This window comes from Pelodiscus sinensis, chromosome 16 (genome assembly GCF_052426305.1).
Source record: "Pelodiscus sinensis isolate ZL-2025 chromosome 16, ASM5242630v1, whole genome shotgun sequence".
Taxonomy (NCBI): Eukaryota; Metazoa; Chordata; order Testudines; family Trionychidae; genus Pelodiscus; species Pelodiscus sinensis.
The window spans coordinates 12650764-12675164 of NC_143067.1; the positions used below are offsets into that span (position 1 = coordinate 12650764).

The window sequence follows — 24401 nt, forward strand, 5'->3', positions numbered from 1 at the left end:
TACAGTGTCTGACTCTTGAAAAAAATTGGAGAAAGTTTTTTTTGGCTGACTTGGGACTCCATTTCTATTTCCAATTGGAGTATCTTCACAAAATTTTGACTAGCTGCTTGGGTCAAAAGAGAATGATGTTAGGAGTGGGATCCTGTTTCCAAAGAGAGTACATGCATTGGGATTCTTGTAAAACCAAGAAGGAACAAATAATAGAGGCACCCACTGAACTGTATTTACCTTCTTTGATGCGGTTAGTAGGTGCCTTTCCCTACCTGCACAAACATTATATATATATATAGAATCCTAACTCCGTTCCTTGCTGGGCTCTGCTTTCCTTAAGAAAAAAAAAAGAGTAAGGATCAGCATAAATCTTCTTCTGATTCTTCCCTTGGGATTGCTTTCCCTAGACAGCCCTATGCCCACATCTCTTCTCTGGAGGTGGGATAAGTAATTGACCACAGGAAGTCAGCAGAACCCACCGAACACTTGTCCTGCAGGGATAAATAGGGATCCCAGGTATCTGGCTCCCTGCACTATCTCTACCCCGAGCATCAGTTCTACTCTCTCATTGGCTAGCAACTATAATAACTGGCCAGCAATCAGCTCTTTGTGGCACACCAAAAGGGAGGGGGAAGAGACATAAGCTTCACCTGAAAGTGCCACATTCAGCTCACAAGCCGCAGAATGAGTATCACTGCTCTGCATTAGAACTTCAGCTTGGGCAGAGAATCAGAGTGAAAAAGCTGCCACATGTTCTCACTCACATGGATTGTCTGTGTTGCCTTGGTTTCAATTGGTAAGTTAAGATTACTATTTCATGGCTTGTCTTGAAACTTTTTTTACAGACATTTTAGCAGAAGGTTCCATATCTAAATACTCAGAGCAAAATCCATCCTGATGTATTTAGTTTCAAAAAGTGCACATAACATTCACATAACCCTGTAAAGAACTTTTAGCTGACAATATATCAAAGCATCTTTGTGAATCTCTTTTAGCAACCCTTTGGCATGACGGATACTGTAAAACTATGTGATTTGGAGAAATGCCATGGGAATTGCAAAGTTAATGAGATTTTGAATTGTTCTTCATTGTTCTAAAAACTAGAGTATACAAACAACTAAGTTATTGGCTTTGCTTGGTTTCTAGAGGCATTTAGCATTTTAGGTAGCTTTGTAAAACAATTGTTACTGTATTGGGGCAAAAAGTCGTACCGAGCCAATAGCCTTCAAGGTTTGGAGAGAGATGAGTGAGATCAGAATCAGATCCAGAGTCTTTAGTCTAATCAGCACTGGGCTTTTCTCTCAAGACATCCTAGAGTTGCTTCTACCGTGGCAGCTCAGTCAGTGGTAGATCAGGGGAATGAAACTTTAAGGTAGACAACAGCTGTCATCAGTATGTTAGCCATCCTGTCATCTGGCTCCACCAGGAGCGAGTTAGATCACAAGCTGGGAGATGAATCGGTGACTGGTCTACACTAACTGGCATGCTGTTCCTTGCACTAGTGAAAATAACCATGGGAAATATAAAGAAAAATGTAGTGCAGTTAGGGCCTCTGTAACAACTGAGGTCGGGAGAATTTAGAATGGAAGAAAGTTTGGTGAAGCTCTCCAGGGTTTCTTCTAAGGATTGTTTCCAATGAAAGAAATTTCTTCCTCTAGATAGAAAGAGACCTATTTCAAGTTGTAGAATGGTAGACAAGCTAGATGCTATGAAAGTCATAAAAAACCCTGTTTCCATTGGACACAGGTATACACCCTGAATTTAGACTGCAGCAGGTTGAGTAGCCTTCCTTCAAGAATATTTACCATCACACACATGGAAAAAAAATCTTTGCCAACATTCAGCATAATATTTGGACTTAATCAGACAAATTTACTAAGTACTGAATCCTGTCTGCCAACCAGTCATCCTGTCCCCCACTGAAGTTAAACTTCTGAGCTGTGGCTACCTTTCAGAGCTGCACCAGTTCTCAGAATGCCCAGCTTTGGAACAGAGTGATGGTTGAAACCGACTCCACACAACACACAGGTGCATGATAGACTGTCTGGTATAGAGACATTTCTATGGCAGAACCGACCTTCACACAGGGGAAGACAGTACAAAGTGCTCTGTGGAATGCATCATTGTTAATACTTCTACCTGGAATTCCATAATCTTCCTGATTACAGAATCTGGGTTTCCCCATCTCTATACAGAGTTGAATAAGGCTGGTATAAAACCAGAGAATATAGAAACAATAGAGCTGATACAAATATCGACAAATAAATATAGATTTTTTTCCAGAATAGGAGATTTTAGGAGCAGAGCCCTCTGTTGCTGCAAGTCTGTCAAATTCTCACCACCCTTTGGTAATTTTACCATTGTCAACATACAAACACAAGTAAAGTAAGCAACAGGCTCACATTTCCTCAATACACTCAAGTAAATTTCTTTTCCTTTTGAACCTGGCATATGACAAGTTCTAGAATCCACAGAAGTCGATGAATAAGCTTCAAAAGATGTTTGATGATGGCTGTAGAGAAAAAGGGGCTTCCTCATTGAGATAAACTTTCCTCTGAATAGGTCAGGTTGAGAGAAAGCCTGCATATGATTCCATATGTGTACTTTTCTACTTCAGACTGAAATAAAGCTCTCAAATCATGCACTATCATCAATAAATTTACACTCAAGGTAAGACTAGTGTTTGATTTGTAACCTCAGATGTTATAGGTTATTTGTATTGCAGTAGCACCTGCCGTACAAACATAGGAAAAAGACTATCCTCTTCCAAAAAGTTTATGATTCAAGCGAAGCATGGGAGTTTTTAGAGCTCTGTCAGGGATATTTGTTATTAAGATCAGTTACTCCTATGTAAAAAAAAAAAAATCTTGTCTTCTGAACAGTGTATTATAGCGAAAGGCGGGGGGGGGGGGGCGCAAACATTTGGCTTATATTGAAACAAAAAAAATGCAGAACCATTAGTTTGTGAGACTCACATAAGCAACATGTACAACTAGAATTGATGTATTATAAAACAGATTAGAAATGAAGTCCAACATCCTCTCTCATTAACTTCCATAGCTGCACAGCAAACGTTACAGATGTAACATTCTGTACTGTGAAATCTCATACCATTTCCTTCACTTTCTATATTTCATTTCTTTAGCTGCTGCGGAACGATGGGGACAGATATGTGCTAGGAATTACACCAACAAAATAAGGGGCTGTGACAGATACGGCTGTGGACATTATATGGCTCAAAGGTCGTATACTGAGTATTTGTTTTTTGTTTTCTCATTGTTGCTGAAAGAATGAAATGTTCATGCAGAATAAAAAATTCTAGCCATTAGTTAAACCACGCAGAGCTTCTGCACTGTGTCACAGGGAGACACTGTAGAGCAGTTCGCTGAACAAGAACTGGGGTAGCAGTCCTTGTGCTGGGCAGTAATCCCTCATATGACAGCATCATACTGAGAATGGGAGCGAGCCATCTCCATGATCCATTCAGTCGTTAGCACCTCACTGGTGAGGTTGCCAAGAAGGGTCCTTAGATCTTAGTGCTGTTTCTAAGGATTTTTGTAATGAGGACAGGATGTTTGCCCAGTAGAAACCCCACTCAGACCACAAGACCATTCCACATCAAGCTCTTCGAGGCTATTTTTCCTTGTGGCTCTAGACACAGGCAGAGCAGAACTAATTAAGAAATAACATTGAAATGGTTTCACTTTCAAACACTTGTGTGATCCCAATTCCCAGCTCATAAGTTAGATGCTCAGCTGGTGGAAATCAGCATACTGCAATGAAGTCACTGGAGTTGTACTGATTTACATCAGTAGAAGGTGCAGTGTAATTTGAGCATCATGTGTGAATGGACTGTCTGCATCAGCAGCACATTAATGAGAGAGATTCAGAACAGAGCTGCTCAAAATATTTCCAGCAAATTGAATTAATTTGCAATTGAAAAATGGCTTTTTCTTCCCATGCCGCCTTAAAAAAATTTCCTTTCCATTCCAGGAAACTTAGTTTTTAATGAAAAATATCAATACCCACTGTGAGGGAGTAGAGAAAGGGGGGCCCAGCATCACAGAGGTTAAAGAAAGCTACTGGACCTAGCTAGCCCCATCCTACTTTAACGGCAACCAATGCCAGGACTGGAGAGGAGAGAAAAAAAGAGGCTGACTCAGTTTGGGGCTGACTAGCAAGAAGGCAGGAGCTTGGCTCTGTAGTATGAGGGCACAAAGCAAAGGCTGCTCACCTGGTAGCTATGTAGAATAGTGATAGAGATGTAGCCGTGTTAGTCTGGTGTAGCTGAAACAAAATACAGGACTATGTAGCACTTTAAAGACTAACAAGATGGTTTATTAGATGATGAGCTTTTGTGGGCCAGACCCACTTCCTCAGATCAAATAATGGAAGAAAATAGTCACAACCATATATACCAAAGGATACAATTTAAAAAAATGAACACACATGAAAAGGACAAATCACATTACAGAACAGAAGGGGGATGTGGGGTGGGGGGGGGGGGGGGAAGGAAGGTGAATGCCAGTGAGTTAATGATATTAGAGGTGGGGAAGGGGAAATGTCTGTGAGTTAATAGTATTAGAGGTGATAATTGGGGAAGCTATCTTTGTAATGTGTAAGATAGTTGGGGTCTTTGTTAAGTCTGGTGCGGAGAGTGTCGAATTTTAGCATGAATGCCAGTTCAGAGGATTCCCTTTCAAGTGCAGATTTGAATGTCTTCTGAAGTAGGATGCAGGTTAGCAGGTCATTGAGACAGTGTCCTTTCTGGTTGAAATGACAAGCAACTGTTTTTTCTTTGTGATCCTGTCTAATGTCTGTTTTGTGGGCATTGATTCTTTGGCGAAGGGTCTGAGACGTTTGTCCAATGTACATAGCAGACGGACACTTTCGGCACATGATAGCATAGATTATATTTCTGGAGGCGCAGGAATATGTATTCTTGATCTTGTAACTCACTTGGTTAGGCCCAATAATGGTGTCAGCAGAGTGAATATGTGGACAAAGCTGGCAGCGGGGTAGCTGGTAGCTATGGGAGCAAATAAGTCCCCACTCTACCCCTCTGGGAAAAGGGGGTAACCTATTGGGAAGCCCTAACTAAGGGGACTCTTGGGGCCATGCCCCAAACTTAAGGACTTAAATAGGGAGTGGCTCGGAGTTCCTGGGCCGGGAACAAAGGGGCGAGGGGCAGACTCCCCACTTTTTCACCCACCTACTCAGCGACCTAGCCACTAAGCTACAAAGCCTCCAGGGACCCAGCCCCACACACAAATTTTGATTTTATTTTCCATTTCCAATAAAGGAAAACATTTTCACTTTGGAATTGTTGTTGCAGAGATGAGGCAGGATGGTGGTATTTTTTCCACTTATTTATGTAAAATTGTGGGTATGCACCATAACATAGAAAAGGTTTTAAAAAGTAAGTTTTTAATTTTTTCAAATATTTTCATGGAAAATTTAATTGATTTTTGACCAGCTCTCATTAACAATTGAGAGAAATTTGTAATTCTTAGAACTGGACTGAAACCTCTCTGGACTAAAACTCTTCTCTCTCCATTGCAGAAATAAACTTCTGAAATATAACTTAGCTAACAATGTTAGCCATAGCCCCTGTGTTATTTGAAATAATCTACATGGTGTATCTAGTGTGAGGCTTTTCAGGCTACTAAACAAATCTCATTACTTACACATATATACATTTTCAGATTTACACATAGAATACACAAAGGCGTGGATGTTGTGTGCAGTGATGGAGTGAAAGTGTTGGCTCCTTTCAGTGGCAAGTCTGAGGGAAGAACTCTTCCCTTCCATCATGGAAGGCACCCGATGATTAATAATGGCATCCAATTTCGTGGATCAGGTAACTGAGCTACTAAATATATCTATATATACATATCTTTGATACATTTTAAATATTAGTAATGGAATAGATTTACCTTCCATTCTTAGCCAACTGGAGAGCTTCTGGAAGATGCACAACCTATATGAAGTTATGGAAAACATAACTTTATCGAGTAGGCCGAAGCCAGTTTTCACTCAGAATGGTCTGTCCCTGTCTTTGCACCCAAATACAACCCCCTCTTAAAAACAAAACAGGCCAAGTTCTGTATCTACAGGCCCAGGAACAGACTCCTTTTCCCCTCCTCCTGTTCTTGACCAACATAAACGATCACAGAAAAAAAATGAGGATCTAAAAAAGTGAGGAAAGCAAAGTGGAGAAAGTGGAGGGGAAGGGAAGAGAGAGTTTGAAATATGCTGTTCAAATCTAGCTGAAAACATTCCTTCACTTTCCTAAACCTCATTTTTAGAGAAAGAAGGGTTCTTTCGAAAAAGGGGGGTTTTGTACGAAAAACCCTGTCTAGCCTGCTTTTTTTATTTTTTCCGAAAAAAACCCTCTTCCAAAAAAGGGATCGGAAGAAGATATGCAAATTCACACCTAATTTGCATATCTTATTTCGGAAGCCGATGGTAGTCTAGACGTAGCCTTGATGATCACCTGTTCTGGTCATTTCCTCTGGGGCACCTGGCATTGGCTAGTGTTGGCAGACAGGACACTAGGATAGAGGGACCTTTAGTCTGACCCAGGATAGCCGTTCTTATGATCAAAATATGATGTTTCCTTTATCCTCTCTAAATCTTTCCTTTCCTTTCCCCGCTCTCTCACCTCAAGGTTTCTGCATACGACTATTCTTTATGAATCCTCAAAGCACCTACGGTTGGTTCAACAAGGGAGACATCCTGGGAAGAATGATGTCAATGCAAAGAGAATTTCCTCATATAACATCTCATATTCACATCCAGAACTGTGACCTCTCAGATCCCACTCCCTATATCACAGGTGCGCAATAATTGTTGATGGGGGCCACTTCAAGAATTTGGAAAGTGGTTGAGAGCCACACTCTTCCATGATATTAACAAAGGAGGTACAGAGGTCTGGGATGGAGGTTGGGTGCAGAAGGGAGGTTGGGGTAAGGTACTGGGGTGTGGGATCTGGGAGGGAGTTTGGATGAAGGAGATGATTCTGACTTGGGGCAGCAAACTGGGGTAAAGGAGGGGGGCAGGTTCTGGAGGGGAGTGTGACTTAGGGCAGGGTGCAGGGGTTTGGGTTGTGACCTGGGACAGGGGATTGGGGTGCAGGGTCTGGGAGGGAGTTGTGACCTGAGGAGGGGCATAGGAAGGGATGCAATCTCTGGGAAGGTGTATGGGGGCTGGAGCAGGGGTGCAGAAGGTTTGGGTTACATGGGCAAGGGGTGCAGGAGGGGAAGGAGCAGGGGTACCAGAGGGAGGCTCGGGCTGCGAGACCTTACCTAGGTAGCTCCCAGCCAGCAGCCCAGCAGTTTCCTAACCAGAATCCCTGTCTTCTATGCCCCTATACTGCTCACATAGCTACAAGAGCCCTGTTTGCTGCTGCAAACACTGTGGGCCCAGGGAATGAGGGAAAAGGGGCACTTTACATACTGCCTGTCCTGCAAACAGGCAGCTGCTATTGGCTGGAAACCAGTCAATGGGGCTACCGCAGCGTGAAAAGCCTCTGACCCCTCCCCTGAGCTCTCAGCATTCACAAAAGCACATGGTCCACAGCTGGTTTTATTGATTGCCAAGCAGAGACAGGGCAAGCAGAGAGCTGGCTGAGGCTCTCGGATGCTGGATCCCATGGTTTGGCAGGCCAGATCCAGCCCGCAGATCATATTTTGCCCAGACCTATATAAAAATGTAAATTGAAATATGCACTAAATGGAAATATTCAAAACCGCAAATAAAATCCTCTGAGCAAAACCAAACATGCCATCCTTCCCACCCCAAGCATGCATGATTTTGTTTAAAATGTAGCAGATAAGAAACAAAATAATTTTATAAATACAACAACACAGAAATGCATGTCAGCAAAATTAGCCAATGTCGCCCTATCAGCTTAGCATCCTGCTGCTTATTTGCCTATGACACTGTAATTTCAAACTCAACAATAAACAGCGCCATGAATACCAACTTGTCAAATGGCAACTTTTTTGGTGTCCATCCTACATTTTAATATTGTATCTCTGTCAAACATATCAGCCCGGAACCTTTCAGTACATGCATGGAAACTTGGTGTGACCCAACGAAGAAAAGTGTTCATGCTCTCTTATTTCGCATTTGTAAATGGAGTCCAGGTTAGAAGCGAGGCAGGACAACTTCATTCTTCCGCTGAACGGCAGAGACAGTAGCAGAGTCCAAGAGAACAGTTTATCCACAATGGGAACAGAAAAGATCATAGAAATATTGCCTTTTGTAACTACATTTTATAGAATAGCTTCTCCAATTCTGGATCTTGGGTGCATTCCCCACATTCCTCGCCCTCCTACAGCTTTCTTTAGAGCAGGCTCTGTCTGACATTCTTGGTATCCTAGAAGCTATACTCTTCAAGACAGGGCTAGCTCCCATATGGCACTTAATTTCATTAATGAGAACATGCTGTTTTGGGAGCACTTTGCCTAGATGCTCAATAAACAGCTGCTAACGCAAGTGGAGGAGGGGGAAAAATAGGGTCCGGCTGAGGCCAGCCCTCTCCTGCAAGGAACTCTTTGACCCAACATGAACTCCCAATCCACTCTGTCACTTGGGGGGTGGCCATTAAGCCCCAGGCAATGCCTCCCTTCTCCTTCCACCACCCGGCCTTGCTGGAGGATTGCAGAGAACAGCCAGCTAGCGACTCTAGCTATTGCCAAGAAGAACACCCATCCTTGGACATTGCAGGCCAATCTGCTGCCATTTCACTAACTTTCTGTCTTGTGGCTCTTAGTTCCAGCCTTTCTTCTCCCCACCCATCCTCATCTCTCCAGCTCATGGGGTAAGTCTGCAATGCAGTGAGGAGCTGTGACTGTGGAGACCTATCCAAGTTCGCTTTTATCTAGCATGGTAGCTGCATGGGCTAGATTCTCCTGCTGATGACATCAGGTAAAAACTTCAGTGGCTCTTGGACATGCTTCAGTGCTGTTGATACTGAAACACCATTGATCTAATTAGATCAACACGAGGTCAGGACTGTCTACACATCCTGCAAGTACACCTCCAAGCTGCAACACAGACATATCCAGTCTCTTCACCTTCCCTTCCTACCTGCCTCATACTACCTCTCCTCCCCTGCGCTCCTCTTGTCAGCTCCCTTTCTTTCCCTGCTCCCTTCCTAAGAATGCCCCCCCCCCACACACACACACACAAATCATGTGATTAAAGTGACATTTGCCACCATTCCATTGCTCGCTCAGCATGGTATTCCCTTTGCCCCAAACTGTCTCTCCAGCCTCTCTCAAGGTACGTCTACACTAGGCCCCTAGTTCGAACTAGGGAGGCTAATGAGTGTGACCGAAATTGCTAATGAAGTGAGGGATTTAAATATCCCATGCTTCATTAGCATCTTCCCGGCTGGTTGCCATTTTGGAAACTGACTAGCCCGAAATATCTGCCGTCTACATGAGGCAGAGAAGCAGGATTCCGAGATAAACCCCTTAGTTCAAATTAACTGTTAAACCTCATTCCACGAGGTTTATATGTAGCCATCATCTTTGAATTGTGAGTTATGAGTTTTGTGGTATATTTGTATTTCAAACTTGTGCTGTGTTGCCCCCAGATAGAATGGCATTAGCACAACATCTACTAGATGGCCTATCAAGGGCAATTAGTCATACAATTAACCTGACCTTGACTGAGAGAAGCAAGGGGCCGTACCAATGAATCAGTATAACATATTGTAGACACATGCCTGTGGTCAAAGGACTCCATGCTTGACGTGTTGTAAGTTTGTGTTTGGGACAGAAGATGCACAAGACACATGGCAAAGGATATAAAAGGCAACTGCATCTTCTCCTTAATGTTGCCTTTAATCCTGCTTTTAACCACTTGAATAACTACTCTTCAAACTGAAGCTCTGAACAAAGGACTGAATGACTCATCCAATCTTTGGATGAGTTCCAAAGGGACCACTAAACTCACCAATGCTGCTGATATTTGGACTCCAAATATTTAGGGATGTGGTTGATTGCTTATAACATTTAACAACTCTCCTTTCCTTTCCTTGTGTAATAATCCCTTTCATTTTAGATGCTAAAAGACTGGCTGGACGCGTGATATTTTTGGTAAGAGCCAGACGCGTATTGATCTGGTACTGTAGCTGGTGCTTTGGGGATCAGAAGAACATTTTATATAGTGAGCAGAGCTATAAATAACTTCTCACTTTTCTGAGCTGTGTGTTGATTAGAAACAAGAGACTGGAATGGAAAGAAAGGGGTTGTGTGGTTTGTTTTTTAATTTCTTAATAACCAACGTGAGGATGATGAGCACAGTTTGTAACTGGGTGGTGAAGCTAATGGCAGTTACGCAGCAGTTTTGGAAAAATCTGCTCTCTTTTTTGCTGCATGTCCTGATTTCATCATTTTCATTGAGAGCTACCTTATTGCCATCTTCTGCACAGGGCCAACTAACACATATGAATTAGTTTCCATGACAACATGATGCTTTGGGAGCAGTTTGTATATATGCTCCAAAACCCTAGGACTGTGAACTAAAGCAACTGGAGATAAAATGAAGTCCAGCTGCAACCATCCCATTCCCCAAGGTATTCTTGGGCCCAATGCTCACATTTGAACATTTCAGGCAAAACTACTGCAATTTCTCTTTCTCTGTCCTGTGTCTGTTTGCACCAGCCCACACTCCCTATCATCTGCATCACCTCTCCCCCCCAGCTCAGATGTAACTACCAACTCCTCATTTTCCCTTCATTCTGCATCTGATGGGTTTAGGCCACTGGTGTAAAAAGGGGTTTCCATATTATAAAACCTTGAAAATCAGAGTTCTGAAGAGTAATAATTCCAAACCTATTTTTAACACAGCCTAGAACTGGAATGGGCTTTCATCTTTAGTTTTAGGGAACAACAAACTCTTGAGATACTTTGTCACTTTATTGGGTTGTTCATGAAAATGCTTAAAAATATACAAAAAAAGGCTAAATCCGGATTAAAAATTAATGCCCAGGAACCTATCCCTGCAACAGACCCTGTTGTGAACTCTGTCCATACATCTACCCTAGGGACTCCATCACAGGGCCTGTCCACATCAGTTATACCATCAAAGGCTCATTTGCATGCTCATATACTAACGTAACAAAAGCCATCATGTGCCAGCAATGCCTCTCTGCCATATGCATTGGACAAACTGGACTGTCTCTATGCAAAAGAATAAATGGACACAAATCAGACATCAAGAATGGCAACATAAAAACCAGTGAGGGAGCACTTTAACCTCCCTGGACACATAGTTACTCGCTAATTGCCACTGTCAGGAAAAAATACTTCAAAAACAGATTGCAACAAGAAACTGCTGAGTTGGAATTCACAGGCAAATTTGACATCATCAAAAGAGGCTTTCATTATAATAGGTAATTCCCTGTCTGGCACTCTCACCTTCTCATCACTGTTGGAGGTGAGACACATCCACTCTGATTTAATTAGTGCTCACATCATATCCCCATCTCTGTTCCTCCTCTTTTTTTTTTTCTTTTCTCTTCAAGCATCTGAAGAAGTGAACTGTATCTCAGGAAAGCTTGTGCCCTAATCAATTTGTTCATCTTTAAAGTGCCACCAGACTCTTTGTTTTTGCTGAAATAGACACTAACAGCTACCAACCCTGCCCCCAAAACCTGGTTTAGAGCTGCTGCCACCATCTCTCTGCCCCTGCTACCGCTTCTTGGCTGGCTCTTTGCCACAGCTTTGTGCTGCTCCTGCTAGTTGTGGCTTCCTGTTGCCAGCACACACTATTGCCACCTGCTCGCCACTCCTTCCTGCCCTCCATTTCCTCCACACATAGTAGTTACCAGAGGGTTAAAAGCAAACAATGCTGAGAGAAAAGTGGCATAAAAAAGCCATTTCACCCTCTTCAACTCTGCCAAGCAGAGCTCAGCCACACACAGTGTAACCTTAAGGACCTAAAGAAACCCAAAATGGAGCAGTTTAATTCAGTATTTGCATCTGAATAGGGCCTGATTTTCTGATTATACTTCCCTGAGAACAGGGAGGTCACAATAAAGCCCAATAATTAGCAGTTCCACAGAATCTTATTGTTTCAAAAGGGACTAGTGACTGAATTTAGTGACTGGAAAACTGGTTCTAAGATACAACCCACTGCTGGTGAAAGTATATAACCGTTCTGAACACCGCTTATTCAGTCTTCTTCGTGAGTGGGGGAAGGTGGAGAAGGGGACAGTCAACTAAGACTCATATGGGCTCATATGGACCAGCATGTCCATCAATTAAGACTTCTTTCCTGGTTTGGTGGATTACACCAGCTGGTCCATGGACCAGTGCCAATCTGCGAACCACTTGCTGCTGGGCCGCAGCGGATGCCAGAGCTGAAGCTGGCTGTTTGCAGAGGCTCAGCTCCGGCAACGGCCGATTTTGCCCAGCGGTGGTGCTGGGGCTGAGGCAGTGGCAGGTCTCTACCCATTGAGGAGTGAGACGCGCCTGAGAGGGAGAGGACGTGAATCATAGAATCATAGAATAATAGGACTGGAAGGGACCTCGAGAGGTCATCGAGTCCAGCCCCCCCGCCCTCAAGGCAGGACCAAGCTCCGTCTACACCATCCCTGACAGATGTCTATCTAACCTGTTCTTAAATATCTCCAGAGAGGGAGATTCCACCACCTCCCTTGGCAATTTATTCCAATATTTGACCACCCTGACAGTTAGGAACTTTTTCCTAATGTCCAATCTAAACCTCCCTGCTGCACTTTAAGCCCATTACTCCTTGTCCTGTCCTCAGAAACCAAGAGGAACAAATTTTCTCCTTCCTCCTTGTGACACCCTTTTAGATATTTGAAAACCGCTATCATGTCCCCCCTTAATCTTCTTTTTTCCAAACTAAACAAGCCCAGTTCATGAAGCCTGGCTTCGTAGGTCATGTTCTCTAGACCTTTAATCATTCTTGTCGCTCTTCTCTGTACCCTTTCCAATTTCTCCACATCTTTCTTGAAATGTGGCACCCAGAACTGGACACAGTACTCCAGCTGAGGCCTAACTAGTGCAGAGTAGAGCAGCAGAATGACTTCACGAGTTTTGCTTACAACACACCTGTTGATACAACCTAGAATCATATTTGCTTTTTTTGCAACAGCATCACACTGTTGACTCATATTCAACTTGTGGTCCACTATGACCCCTAGATCCCTTTCCGCCATGCTCCTTCCTAGACAGTCGCTTCCCATCTTGTATGTATGGAACTGATTGTTCCTTCCTAAGTGGAGCACTTTGCATTTCTCTTTATTAAACCTCATCCTGTTTAGCTCTGACCATTTCTCTAACTTGCTAAGGTCATTTTGAATTATGTCCCTATCCTCCAAAGAAGTTGCAACCCCATCCAGTTTGGTATCATCTGCAAACTTAATAAGCGTACTCTCTATCCCAATATCTACATCATTGATGAAGATATTGAACAGTACGGGTCCCAAAACAGACCCTTGCGGAACTCCACTTGTTATCCCTTTCCAGCAGGATTTAGAACCGTTAACAACCACTCTCTGACTACGGTTATCCAGCCAATTATGCACCCACCTTATCGTGGCCCTATCTAAGTTATATTTGCCTAGTTTATCAATAAGAATATCATGCGAGACCGTATCAAATGCCTTACTAAAGTCTAGGTATATGACATCGACCGCTTCTCCCTTATCCACAAGGCTCGTTATCCTATCAAAGAAAGCTATCAGATTAGTTTGGCATGACTTGTTCTTCACAAACCCATGCTGGCTATTCCCTATCACTTTATTACCTTCCAAGTGTTTGCCTATGATTTCCTTGATTACCTGCTCCATTATCTTCCCTGGGACAGACGTTAAACTGACCGGTCTGTAGTTTCCTGGGTTGTTCTTATTCCCCTTTTTATAGATGGGCACAATATTTGCCCTTTTCCAGTCTTTTGGAATCTCCCCTGTCTGCCATGATTTTTCAAAAATCATAGCTAAAGGCTCAGATACCTCCTCTGAGGGACCTCTGCGCCTCCGCCGCTTTTCTCAGGTCTCCCTGGTCTGCTGGGGGTGGAGGGGGCGCAGCTAGTGCGCCCCCCTCCCCCAGCAGACCAGGCTTTTGTTGCGGGACGCCTGGGGTAGAGCAGCTGGGGTGCTGCCGGGTTGGTCCTGCGGGGACCTACCCAGCAGCGCCCCAGCTGTTCTGTCCCAGGAGTCCAGATTCAGCCGCTGTTGAAACTGATCAGCGGCTGATTCCAGGAAGCCGGGGGCAGAGCAACTCTGCCTCAGGCTTCCTGTAGTCAGCCGCTGATCAGTTTCAGCAGCGACTGAATCTGGAGCCAGTTCCAACTTACATACAAATTCAACTTAAGAACAAACCTATAGTCCCTATCTTGTACGTAACCCGGGGACTGCCTGTATTCCACTTTAAAAGGAGCAGGGGCATGAAAAGAAGAAGGGTTTTTAACCACATCTGAAAGTCCCAAAATAAAATTATATGTAATTATAAGCAACAGGTTGGACTTTCCTGGTCCAGCACCCTCAGGACCAGACTGATCCCAAACGAGGGAGTTCTCCGGACCAAGCAAAGTCAGTCTCCTCCACTCCATCCCTGGTTTCAGCTGCCATCCCCACAGCTGATCCCCCCAGTCCCGGTGACCCACTGGGCTGCCCGCCCACCTACCAGACTCCTGGGCCTAGTAAGGCTCCAGCTCACAGGTCCTATTGCCGTCCGTCTGCTGGAGGCCTGGGCTCTCTGGCCCAGGAACATCCATGGTCCTGACAGACCACAGATGTTGCCTGACCAGAGTCTCCCAGATTTTATAGGTTCAACTTGGATTTCATTTTTTTACAGTTAAGCCGTCTGGGAAATGACAACTCCCTAAACATATCCAACTGGCAGAGGAAGAGCCAAGAATATCAAGTCAACTCTTAGTCTTTGGATATCACCAACAGATCACATTCCCTCCCTTACCCCAAAACAACTTCAGTTTGCCTTATTCATGCTTTAGCACTTTCCTTTTCTTGGAATTCTTGTAATCTGGTTTACCCACATTATCATACGATTTCTTGGTTTTACATTCAGCCATGCTCCAGATAGTAGCCCTGTGGCATTTCCTGATGTTTACTCTGAAGGTGTATCAAATCTAAGATGTATGATAAAATAGCCTTATGTAACTGAGTAGGAGATGTCCCATTTTCTGGTGAGACATAAAAGAACATTTCCTGGAACATTCTAATAAGGTTCTCTCTGCCCACAGCTTTCCCAAAATAAGGTGGATTACTCAGTGTTCACCTTGTCAAGTACTGAAGTGTCCAATTAGCTGAATTCCTTCCCAAAAGTGTGGTGTGTGCTTGTCCACATGCCTGCCCAAGTAGCTTTACAGATTACTTTGAATTCTCTTCCTACCTTCCATCCTGTTATCTTTCTGAAATAAGTCATTCAGCTAGAGAATGAAGAGGAATGAAGAGAAAGATATCGGCAATTGGTTCTTGAATTCTCCCCTTTTAAAATTTTAAACACATTGTTCATTTGTTTAAAAAGCTCCAAATAAATCAATTGCATTGCATTCTCCAAAGCCACATAATTACTTTTGCCAAAGGGTTTGGCATTAACACACTTTTTTTCTTATCTGCCCTAGTAAGACATCCTCAATAGAAAGCCTATTCTGATTGGTATTTGGCCTTACAAATTAAGTTCTCAGGCAGGAAAACTGACTCCTCTCAAATTTCTCAGATAATGCCTGATTGGCTCGGAACCAAGACATAACCTCTCTTGGCATGTATAAATAGAAAGCCAAGTATTTTAGACCCTTGACTCGAAAGCAAAATTTTGAGCTGCTTCCTTGATTTCATCTGGTATGTCAAAATCATTTTGTAATGTTCCTGAGATTTAAGTGACATTTTTTTGCTGGAAAATCATCTTTAGGAAACAGGAGCAGATCTGGGTTCAACTGCAACTTGTGTTTTTGAAACATCACATCTAAATTTTGTAAATACCTTATGAGCAAAATCCATAAAAGTTACAGACAAAGATTCCAGTTAAATATTGGTTCATGTCTATTGCATAACAAAGACTATTGGCGGGTAACAGTATATTATCTCCATCAGCAATTTGAGGTTTGTCCCAAAAGCCTGTAAATGGTTTTAAACCATGGCCATGATGAAAAGGATTATACCATTTTAGACTTTATCTGTGATCTTCTAATAAAAGGACCAGAAGCACAAAGGAGGAAACATTCTATTTTTCAGTGAATTGCTATCATTCAATGTAAATTTGTTAGATGCTATAAACTTACATTTTTCTAGTTACTGCTATATAAAAGACCTTTCCTCTAAATGATGAAGTTCTATAGGAAGAAACAGGTTTGAGTGAAATAAACATTTTTTGGACCTAAATTTACTCTATGTCCATTGTGAAAGCCTTTGTGGAACTACTAACTCAGATATATTTTTCACTAGTGATGTGGTATTTGTATCCACTTCTGTAGAGCTGTTATAATCTTTTTTTTTTTTTTTTTTTTTTTTTTTTTTTGGGCAGGATGCCACCACAACACCTCTTACACCATAAATACCTTTATTCAATCTAAAGGACAAATTGTATTTTTGCAATTCCTCCCAGCATGTCTAAAAGCTTAAACAATTAGCAGTAACATCCATAAGACTATCAGAACACCCACGAAAGGACAATCCTTCAATCCTGGCTTATTTCAGCATGATTGGGTAGGATCTGATAAACATGCTTAGCAAGCCTGGCTCTTTTATAGACTGCAACAAACAAGTGATATCATAAATGTTATTAGCCTAGTGAAAAAAAAACCAAGCTTTGAACTGTTTGGGATCATCACTGGTTCATTGTGCACAACCGCATTTTATTGTTACAACCATCCCATATAATCAGGGCTTTTTCCAAGGACTTTTCCTCCTATGTTTTCGTTACCTTTTTAGATCTAATTTTTTTCCAATTAAGCTGCATTCCAGTATTTCTAATCAAGCACACCATTTCTCAATGTTTTCCTATGATTGCTAACAGTAAGCCATATATTTCATTTAACCGCTTACATACTTGTATTAAATACAACAACAGCTACATCTACACTCTCTCTCTACAGCCAATCACTATCAGGAAATAAAAAATGCTCTTCGGAGTTCAACTGGACTCTTTGAAGAATTGTAGAGGATTAAAAATACTATTAAAGTGTGAAATCATAAAACTATCCTGTCCTGCATGTAGATAAAAGTGTGATATCCTTTCTGTACATTGGCTATGATTACTAGCTGAACTCATAAAAAGACATGGCATACATGATTCATGTCTTGGAGTGGGTATCAGATATTCTAACTCTTGTCTTCTACTGCAAATACCTATTCAGCAGAAGAAAATGTCTGTAGGTTTTTCCCTGTATTTATTTTGACAGGACATTGAAAAATATATTATCCCACAAAGCATCCATAAAAATAAATGAAGTATATCTAGAATAAAATGTTATGAGATGTGCTGAACCTTGTTAGATATAAAACTGCCTGGACAATGCCGGGGAGCTTTAGGCTGAGTACAGTTTGGGGCCGATCTAGGTTATGGGGCAAAACTGGAAAGACGAGAGAGAGCATGGACCTAGCAAACCAGAGGTCACCAAATGAAATGAATGGGCAGCAGGTTTCAAAAGGAAGTTTCTCTTCACATAATGCACAGTTGTTATACATGATTGGTACTGCAGTAGCATCTAAGTATTCTAGTCATGGGTCAGAACCCACTGAGCCAAGCACTGTACAAACATGAGGAAAAGAGTATCCTCTTATAAAGAGTTTATGATCCAAGTGAAGCATGGGACTCCCTTTACAGCTCTAGCAACTTGTTGGTAGGTTCAGTTATACCTATGTTAAAAAAATATCAATCTTGTCTTCTTAGTGGTGCCTTTTAATTAACAGAAACACCCCCTCCACCAGAATCCTACTTCTATTAAAGCAAAGAAATTTAGAGCCATTAGCTTATGGGACTCACACAAGCAACAAGTACCACTGGAAAGTGACACATTATAACACAGATTAGTAATGAAATTCTGGTGTCCTTCCTCATTAACTTCATTAGTTGCACAGCAAACATTATGGCTATGTCTACACTACGAGTTTTCTCTGAAAAAAATATGCTTATGAGGAACTCATTTGCATGAGTCGTGATCTCATATGCATATTTTCTGCCAATCAGTTTTTGCCCTGGGATTTTTGCACAAAAACAAGCAGAGTGGACATTTCCTTTTTGCGCAAAACCCCCTCTTTCCGCAAGATCCTTATGCCCCAAAAAAGGAAGTATACCGATCTTGTGGGAAAAGGGGTTTCTGCACAAAAAGGAAACATCTGCACTGCTTGTTTTTGTGCAAAAACCCCAGAGCAAAAACGAAGCGGCAGAAAACATGCAAATTATATCATGATTCATGCAAATGAGCCCCTCATTAGCATATTTTTTGCCAAGAAACCTCGTAGTGTAGATGTTGCCAATATGTGTAATATTCTCCACTGTGAAAGGTTATAACATTTGCTTCACTTTTTATATGTCATTTCTTTTGAAGTTGCTGCAGGACCATGGGAACGGATATGTGCTGGGAATCCTAACAATGCATTAAGGGGCTGTGACAAACTTGGCTGTGGACATTATAATGCTTCAAGGTTGTATATTGAGCCATTTTATTATTATTAGCAGCAGCATCACACCACTGCAGTGTAGTTCACCAAACAAAAACCAAAGTGTCCTTGGGTACTGTACTGTAGTGCTATTTCTAAGGATTTGTGTGATGAGGACAGGACGTATGCCCACTAGGAACTCCACTCAGACCACAAGACTATTCCACATTAAGTTCTCCAAGGCTATTTTTCTTTGTGGCTCTAGACATAGGCAGGGCAGAACTAGTTACAAAACAACATTAAAATGGTCTCACTTGCAAACACTTGCATGATCCAGGTCCCTAGCTCATAGGTTAGATGCTCAGCAAATGGAAGTCTGCACAGCTGCAATAAAGTCACTGGAGTTGTATTGATTCTTATCATTGGAAGGTACAGTGTAATTTGAATCTTGCGTGTGAATGGACTGTCTGAAGCACCATCAAATTAAATATTCAGAGATATTCAAAGTAGAGCTGGTCAAAACATTTCCAGCAAATTGAATTAATTTTTAGTGGAAAAATAGCTTTTTCTTTCCGTGCCTTCTTGAGAACATTTCCTTTTTGTTCCAGGAAATTTACTTAGTTTTCATGGAAAAATATCAAAATCCTCATATTTTGAACTTGTTTTATTTTTTCATTTTCAGTAAAGGAACACATTTTAACTTCTGAGATTGTTGTTGCAGGGGCAAGGCAGAACTGTGTTATTTTTGTTTGTTTGAAACTGCGTTATATTCCATGATCACTGAAAAGGTTTTAAAAAAGTACATTTTTAGCATTTTCAAAAATTTTCATGGGAAATGGAATCCATTTGTGACCAGCTCTGATTTACAGTTGAGAGACACTTGCAATTTTTAGAACTGGACTGAAACTTCAAACCCTTCTATCTCCATTGCGGAAATAAAATTCTGAAACGATTAAGCTAACAATGGTAGCCATGGTCCTTGTATTGTTTTAAATAATCTACATGGTGTATTTAGTATTAGGCTATAAGGCTAATGAATATGTAAAATCATTACTTACACATTTTCAGAGATAGACATGTAAGGCACAAAGGGGTGGACGTCGTATGCAGCGATGGATCAACAGTGTATGCTCCTTTCAGCGTCATGATTGACAGACGAGTTAACCCCTTCAGCCCTGGAAAGAATAAACCCATTAATAATGGCATCCAACTTCGTGGTTCTGGTAAACAAGCTATAATATAGAAATCTTCTATAAACTTTAATTTTAGTAATTAGGTTTAGCTTCCATTTTTTACCAACTGGAGAGCTAGCAAAGATGCACAACCAACATGAAGTTATAGAAAAAATAACTGTATTAAGAAGCCCAAGGCCTACATTTCACTCAGAGCGAACTGTTCTTATATTTGCATCGAAATGCAATTTATTCACTCTTAAAAACATAACAGGCTGAGTTCTGCAACAGTGGGACCAGGAACACACTCCTTTCCCCCCCAACTTAGATCCTCATTTTTTTCTCAGCTCATCTAAAGTGAGCAAATCAAAGAGAAGAACATAGTGGGGATAGGAAATATAAGAAAGAGCTTGAAAATATGCTGCTGTTCAAGTCTAGAAGAAAAATATCCTTCACTTTTTCTGCCCCCTCCCCCTCCATGCCATCAAAACCCCAGTTTCACAACCTTTTTGCTGCAGCCCCAGCAATGGGTAGAGAAGGGGGAAGAGAGGAGGGTTGGCCAAAAGGAACAACTCCCCCCAGGAACAATTCAAAAGGGCCTGAGGCTTCTGGCTGCTGAAGGGATGGGAGGAGCATGGGAGGGGAGAAGAAGTTAGCTCCAGTCCAACCCCTTCGTCCTGAGGCCCCATTCCTTATAGGAGCATGGAGTCAGCTCTCCTCACTTTGCCCAAGCCCCAGAAATTCTGTCGGTCTCCTGGTTGGCTGGACTGAACCAGTTGCCAGGACTGCTAGCACCACTGGCAGTACAAAATAGGCAGACAAGCCAAAAATTGCCATAGTACAGACAGCCAAGGAGCTCAGATATTAGTGTCCCTACCCTCTGTCAGAACCTGGGAATGGATGACTGGAGGGATCACTTGATGGTTACCTGTTGCATTCATTCCCTCTGGGTCACCTGGTACTGGCCACTGTCAGAACACAGGATTACTGGGCTAGGTGGACCTTTGCTCTGAACCATTCTTATGTTCTTCAAAGTTTGATGTTTCTTTATCCTCTCTAAATCTTCACTTTCCCCCTCTTGCCTCCAGGTTTCTGCATCCAAATGTTCTTCATCAGGCCTGTTAAATACAGAGGTCGGATTTTCAAGAGACAAAAAATTGGAGTTCTGCTGCCAATGCAAAGCGTTTATCCTGGTATAACATCTCTTGTTCATGTCCAGAACTGTGACCGCTCTGATCCCACTCACAACTTATAAATGGAAATAGGCAATACATGGAAACGTACAAAGTCCCAAATAAAATCCTCTGAGCGAAAACAAGAAAGATTCTTCCTCTCCACCCCAGTCAGGCATAGTTTAAAAAAACAGCGTATAGGAAACAAAAAGTGTTGCTCATACAGCAACACATAAATGCATGTCAGCCACAATAGCCAAGTAACTCCCTATAAATTTCACATCCCAGTGCTTATTTGCCTACAGAATTGTAATCTCAAGCTCAGCAATAAACCTGTCCAACTGCTACCTTTTTTTGGCGTCAATACTTGTTTTAATACTGTATCCCTGCCAAACATATGAATTGGAAATCTTTCAGTACATGCTTGGAATCATGGTGTGACCTGTTAAAAAAGAAGAGTGCTTTCTCTTTTTGCATTTCTAAAAGAGCCCAGATTATAAAGAGAAGCAGGACATGCTCATCCTTCAGCTGAAAGGCAGAGTCAGTGGTAGAGTTTAAGAGAACCATGGATCCAAGTAACCTTTCACTGTTAATGAAGTTTATAGAATAGCCCATGAAATTACTTACATCCCATACCAGGCAGCCAGAGTTCATATCCTTCATGTACTCCTGGGCTTTAAAAGGACACATTTTATTTCACCTTCCCTGACTGGATCTGAATGGCAGCCAGGGGAAAAACCATGGAGACTTTTGAGACTGTTCTCCTGCAAAAAAGCAGATCCCATAGTGGCCCATACTATGGCCAAGAATGCCATGTTTTTTTGAGCAGGCATGGGGCTGGCTCCCTCCAAAGAAGTGAGTATTGGAAGATTGGCAGGTAGAGGAGTGGAGCAGGCAGCTTTTAAGGTGTTCTCATTGTATGTCAAACCTCAGCCTGTGTCAGTCCAACACCAGCCTGCTTTTAGTGGAACAGCAGAACTATTGCTCATGCCATAAATGCACCAACTTGTGTTTCAAGGTTCACTTTTACTTTCTAACTATTTAAAACTTTACATTGACAGTTGAGTGAAATTCTTCAGTCACTTTCCTTCATTTGTTCAGCTGCTGAAAAGCAACAACCACCTTTTGCATTGAATATACAAGGGGAAGATAAGAGAGAGTTCTCTTCTGCTTGCTTTTAGATTTGTCATTCATTGAGCTCAAAACACTTGAGCTTTCTTTGCAGTTTTACTATCCCCATTCCACTGGCAGGTGACACGCAGCCTAGAACAGTGAAATGATTTACCAGGTAACATCTCGTGAGGGAGTGCCAGGGGTAAAGCTCAGGACCATTGGGTTAGTCCGGTCTTCACAGGAACATGCTACTCCTGATGGTGCAAGGAAACACGGGCACTTTGTTTAAACTCACAGGACAATCATTACACTGAACAGATTGCAAAGTCAAAATATAAAGACTTTCAGAAAATGCAGGTCCATACAAGAGCTCTTCTAAGGAGGCAAAGGAGAAAACTGCTCAACTAGCTTGTTAATGTTGAGCTAAAATTTAGTGTGAGGTGACCAACTCTGACTGGATGAGGCCAGTGAGGATATAGACAGGCCCACCAATCCGGGGAGATACGGGAGGTGGAAGGGGGAAAGGATGTCAGCTCTTGCCACCTTGTATTCGGTGGTGGAGTACTACACACCAGTATGGAGTCAATCGTCACACACCCAGTTACATGCCACCGTGTGTATCATCTCCAGCACCCTGCTCCAGCTCCACCCCCATGGCTCCTGGTTCTGGACAATATTGCTCCTCCTATCAAATAAGAGGTTGCCACTGGCAAGTTACTGAAGGAAGTGCATGCCAACCCAAGCCTCGTACTGCGCAGAGACCTGTTTAAATCACCAGCCACACGTTTGCCATCACATCACCCATTATGGTTCCCTCCACCACACCAGGAAGTTAGGATGGAAATACTCTGGCAAGAGGAAAGGATCTTTGTTATGATCCCCAATCAGTCCTATAATGCCGACCCCACAATCTACACGCTGGGTTTTGAACTCCCTAACCTCCAATGGTCCCCGTTGAACAGGTTCTGACCTGGGCAAAGGTACTGTGCAGCCAACCAGTATCACTGGGGCTCTCAGGACAGCACTTTGTGCTGTTGTGGTGCACCACAGATGATGACGCACATTGTCGAACGCCTGCTGACTAGGTTCAATGGTCGCTGAGAAGAGGTGCACCACGCCACTGCAGAGGCCATTGCTTGGCTAGATAACTATGCACATGCTAAATAATAAACTATCCCATTGATCTCTTTGGTAGTCTCTAAAACAAGCCTGGGCAAAATACGGCCCATGGGCTGCATCCAGCCCGCGGTGGCAGGGGGAGTGTCAGGCAGGCACACTGTGCAGAAAAGCGGCTGCAGGGCCCCATTTCTGTTTTGAAACTGGAGGGGAGGGGGGAAGTTTTAGGAGCCACCCTGCCCCCAGCACATTCCCATTGGCCAGTTTCTCACCAGAAACGGGACAATGGGAGCTGCTTTTTAGAATAACAGGCAGCTAAGAAGAATCATGCCCCCTCTCCAGGGCTCAGTTGAAGTACATGGCCAGGCTGTCAAGGAAACATTTTAAGTTGGCCAACAGGCAGGTTAATTTGGCAGCTGACAAGTAAGTCTGTTTGCCACAACCTGCTTCTGACACCCCAACCCTTTCTTGCCCCAATTCTCTCCCCTCCCCAACATACCTAAACCCTCTGGTGCCCTTTTACACCCACACATCCTTCCAGATCTGGCACCCCAATCTCCTGCCCCAGATCACATCCCAAACCCCTGCACTCAGTCCCTTGTCCGAGGTCATAACCGCCTGCTTCATCCCAGCTCCCTCCCAGGCTCTAGTTTCCGTCTTGCACCCCAGTCCCTTATCCCAAGCTCCCTTCTGCACCCAACCTCCATTCCAGACCCCACATCTCCATTAATATCATGGAAGAATGTGGCCCTCGACATTGGAGTAGCTCCCATCAAAAATTATTGCCCATCCCTGCTCTAAAATGAAACAGCACAAACCATATTTTGCACATCAATGCCAATAAAGCCAGGCTATTCCATTTAGTGAAACTACATTGCTCTCCTCTTAGCTTTGTTTCATGTAGCAGGATTTATTTTGATGAGTTTTTTCTCTAAATAAACTCGAAGCCACAAAATGTTTCATTTACCCCTTAGCTACCAGTTACAACCGACCTCAAAAGAGATAAAAAAGAAAGACCACACTGCAAAAGAATGGAGCATGTTTCTTTCTTACTCCCATAACTATATAGACTTGAAGAACAATCTCTTTCATGCTCCTAGTAAACAAGAATGTAAGTGAAAAACAATCAAGGAATTTGAGGTTTATCCGAGATACTAAAAATAAAAAGTGACAAACTTTGGGAAATAAAATTTCTTTAGAACTATTTTACAAGAGCACTGGCTGATGACC

The 24401-nt window shown here is 42.6% G+C and overlaps 1 protein-coding gene across 1 annotated transcript; it reads left to right on the forward strand.

Moving 5' to 3' along the window:
- Positions 1–741: 741 nt before the first annotated feature.
- On the forward strand, positions 742–21025 carry LOC149523504 (myeloid protein 1-like). Its single transcript, XM_089769629.1, has 8 exons — positions 742–787; positions 3137–3236; positions 4537–4554; positions 5709–5851; positions 6662–6829; positions 18547–18643; positions 19667–19821; positions 20859–21025. The coding sequence occupies exons 1-8, from the start codon at positions 742–744 to the stop codon at positions 21023–21025; spliced, it is 894 nt and encodes a 297-aa protein (XP_089625755.1).
- Positions 21026–24401: the final 3376 nt, after the last annotated feature.

What these genes read in the sequence shown, in the direction of transcription:
- LOC149523504 (XM_089769629.1), top strand. Translation starts at nt 742, where the DNA reads ATGTTCTCACTCACATGGATTGTCTGTGTTGCCTTGGTTTCAATTG. An exon ending in TCCCACTCCCTATATCACAG is followed by an intron (nt 6,830 to 18,546) that starts GTGCGCAATAAT and finishes TTTCTTTTGAAG; the next exon opens with TTGCTGCAGGACCATGGGAA. An exon ending in GGACATTATAATGCTTCAAG is followed by an intron (nt 18,644 to 19,666) that starts GTTGTATATTGA and finishes ACACATTTTCAG; the next exon opens with AGATAGACATGTAAGGCACA.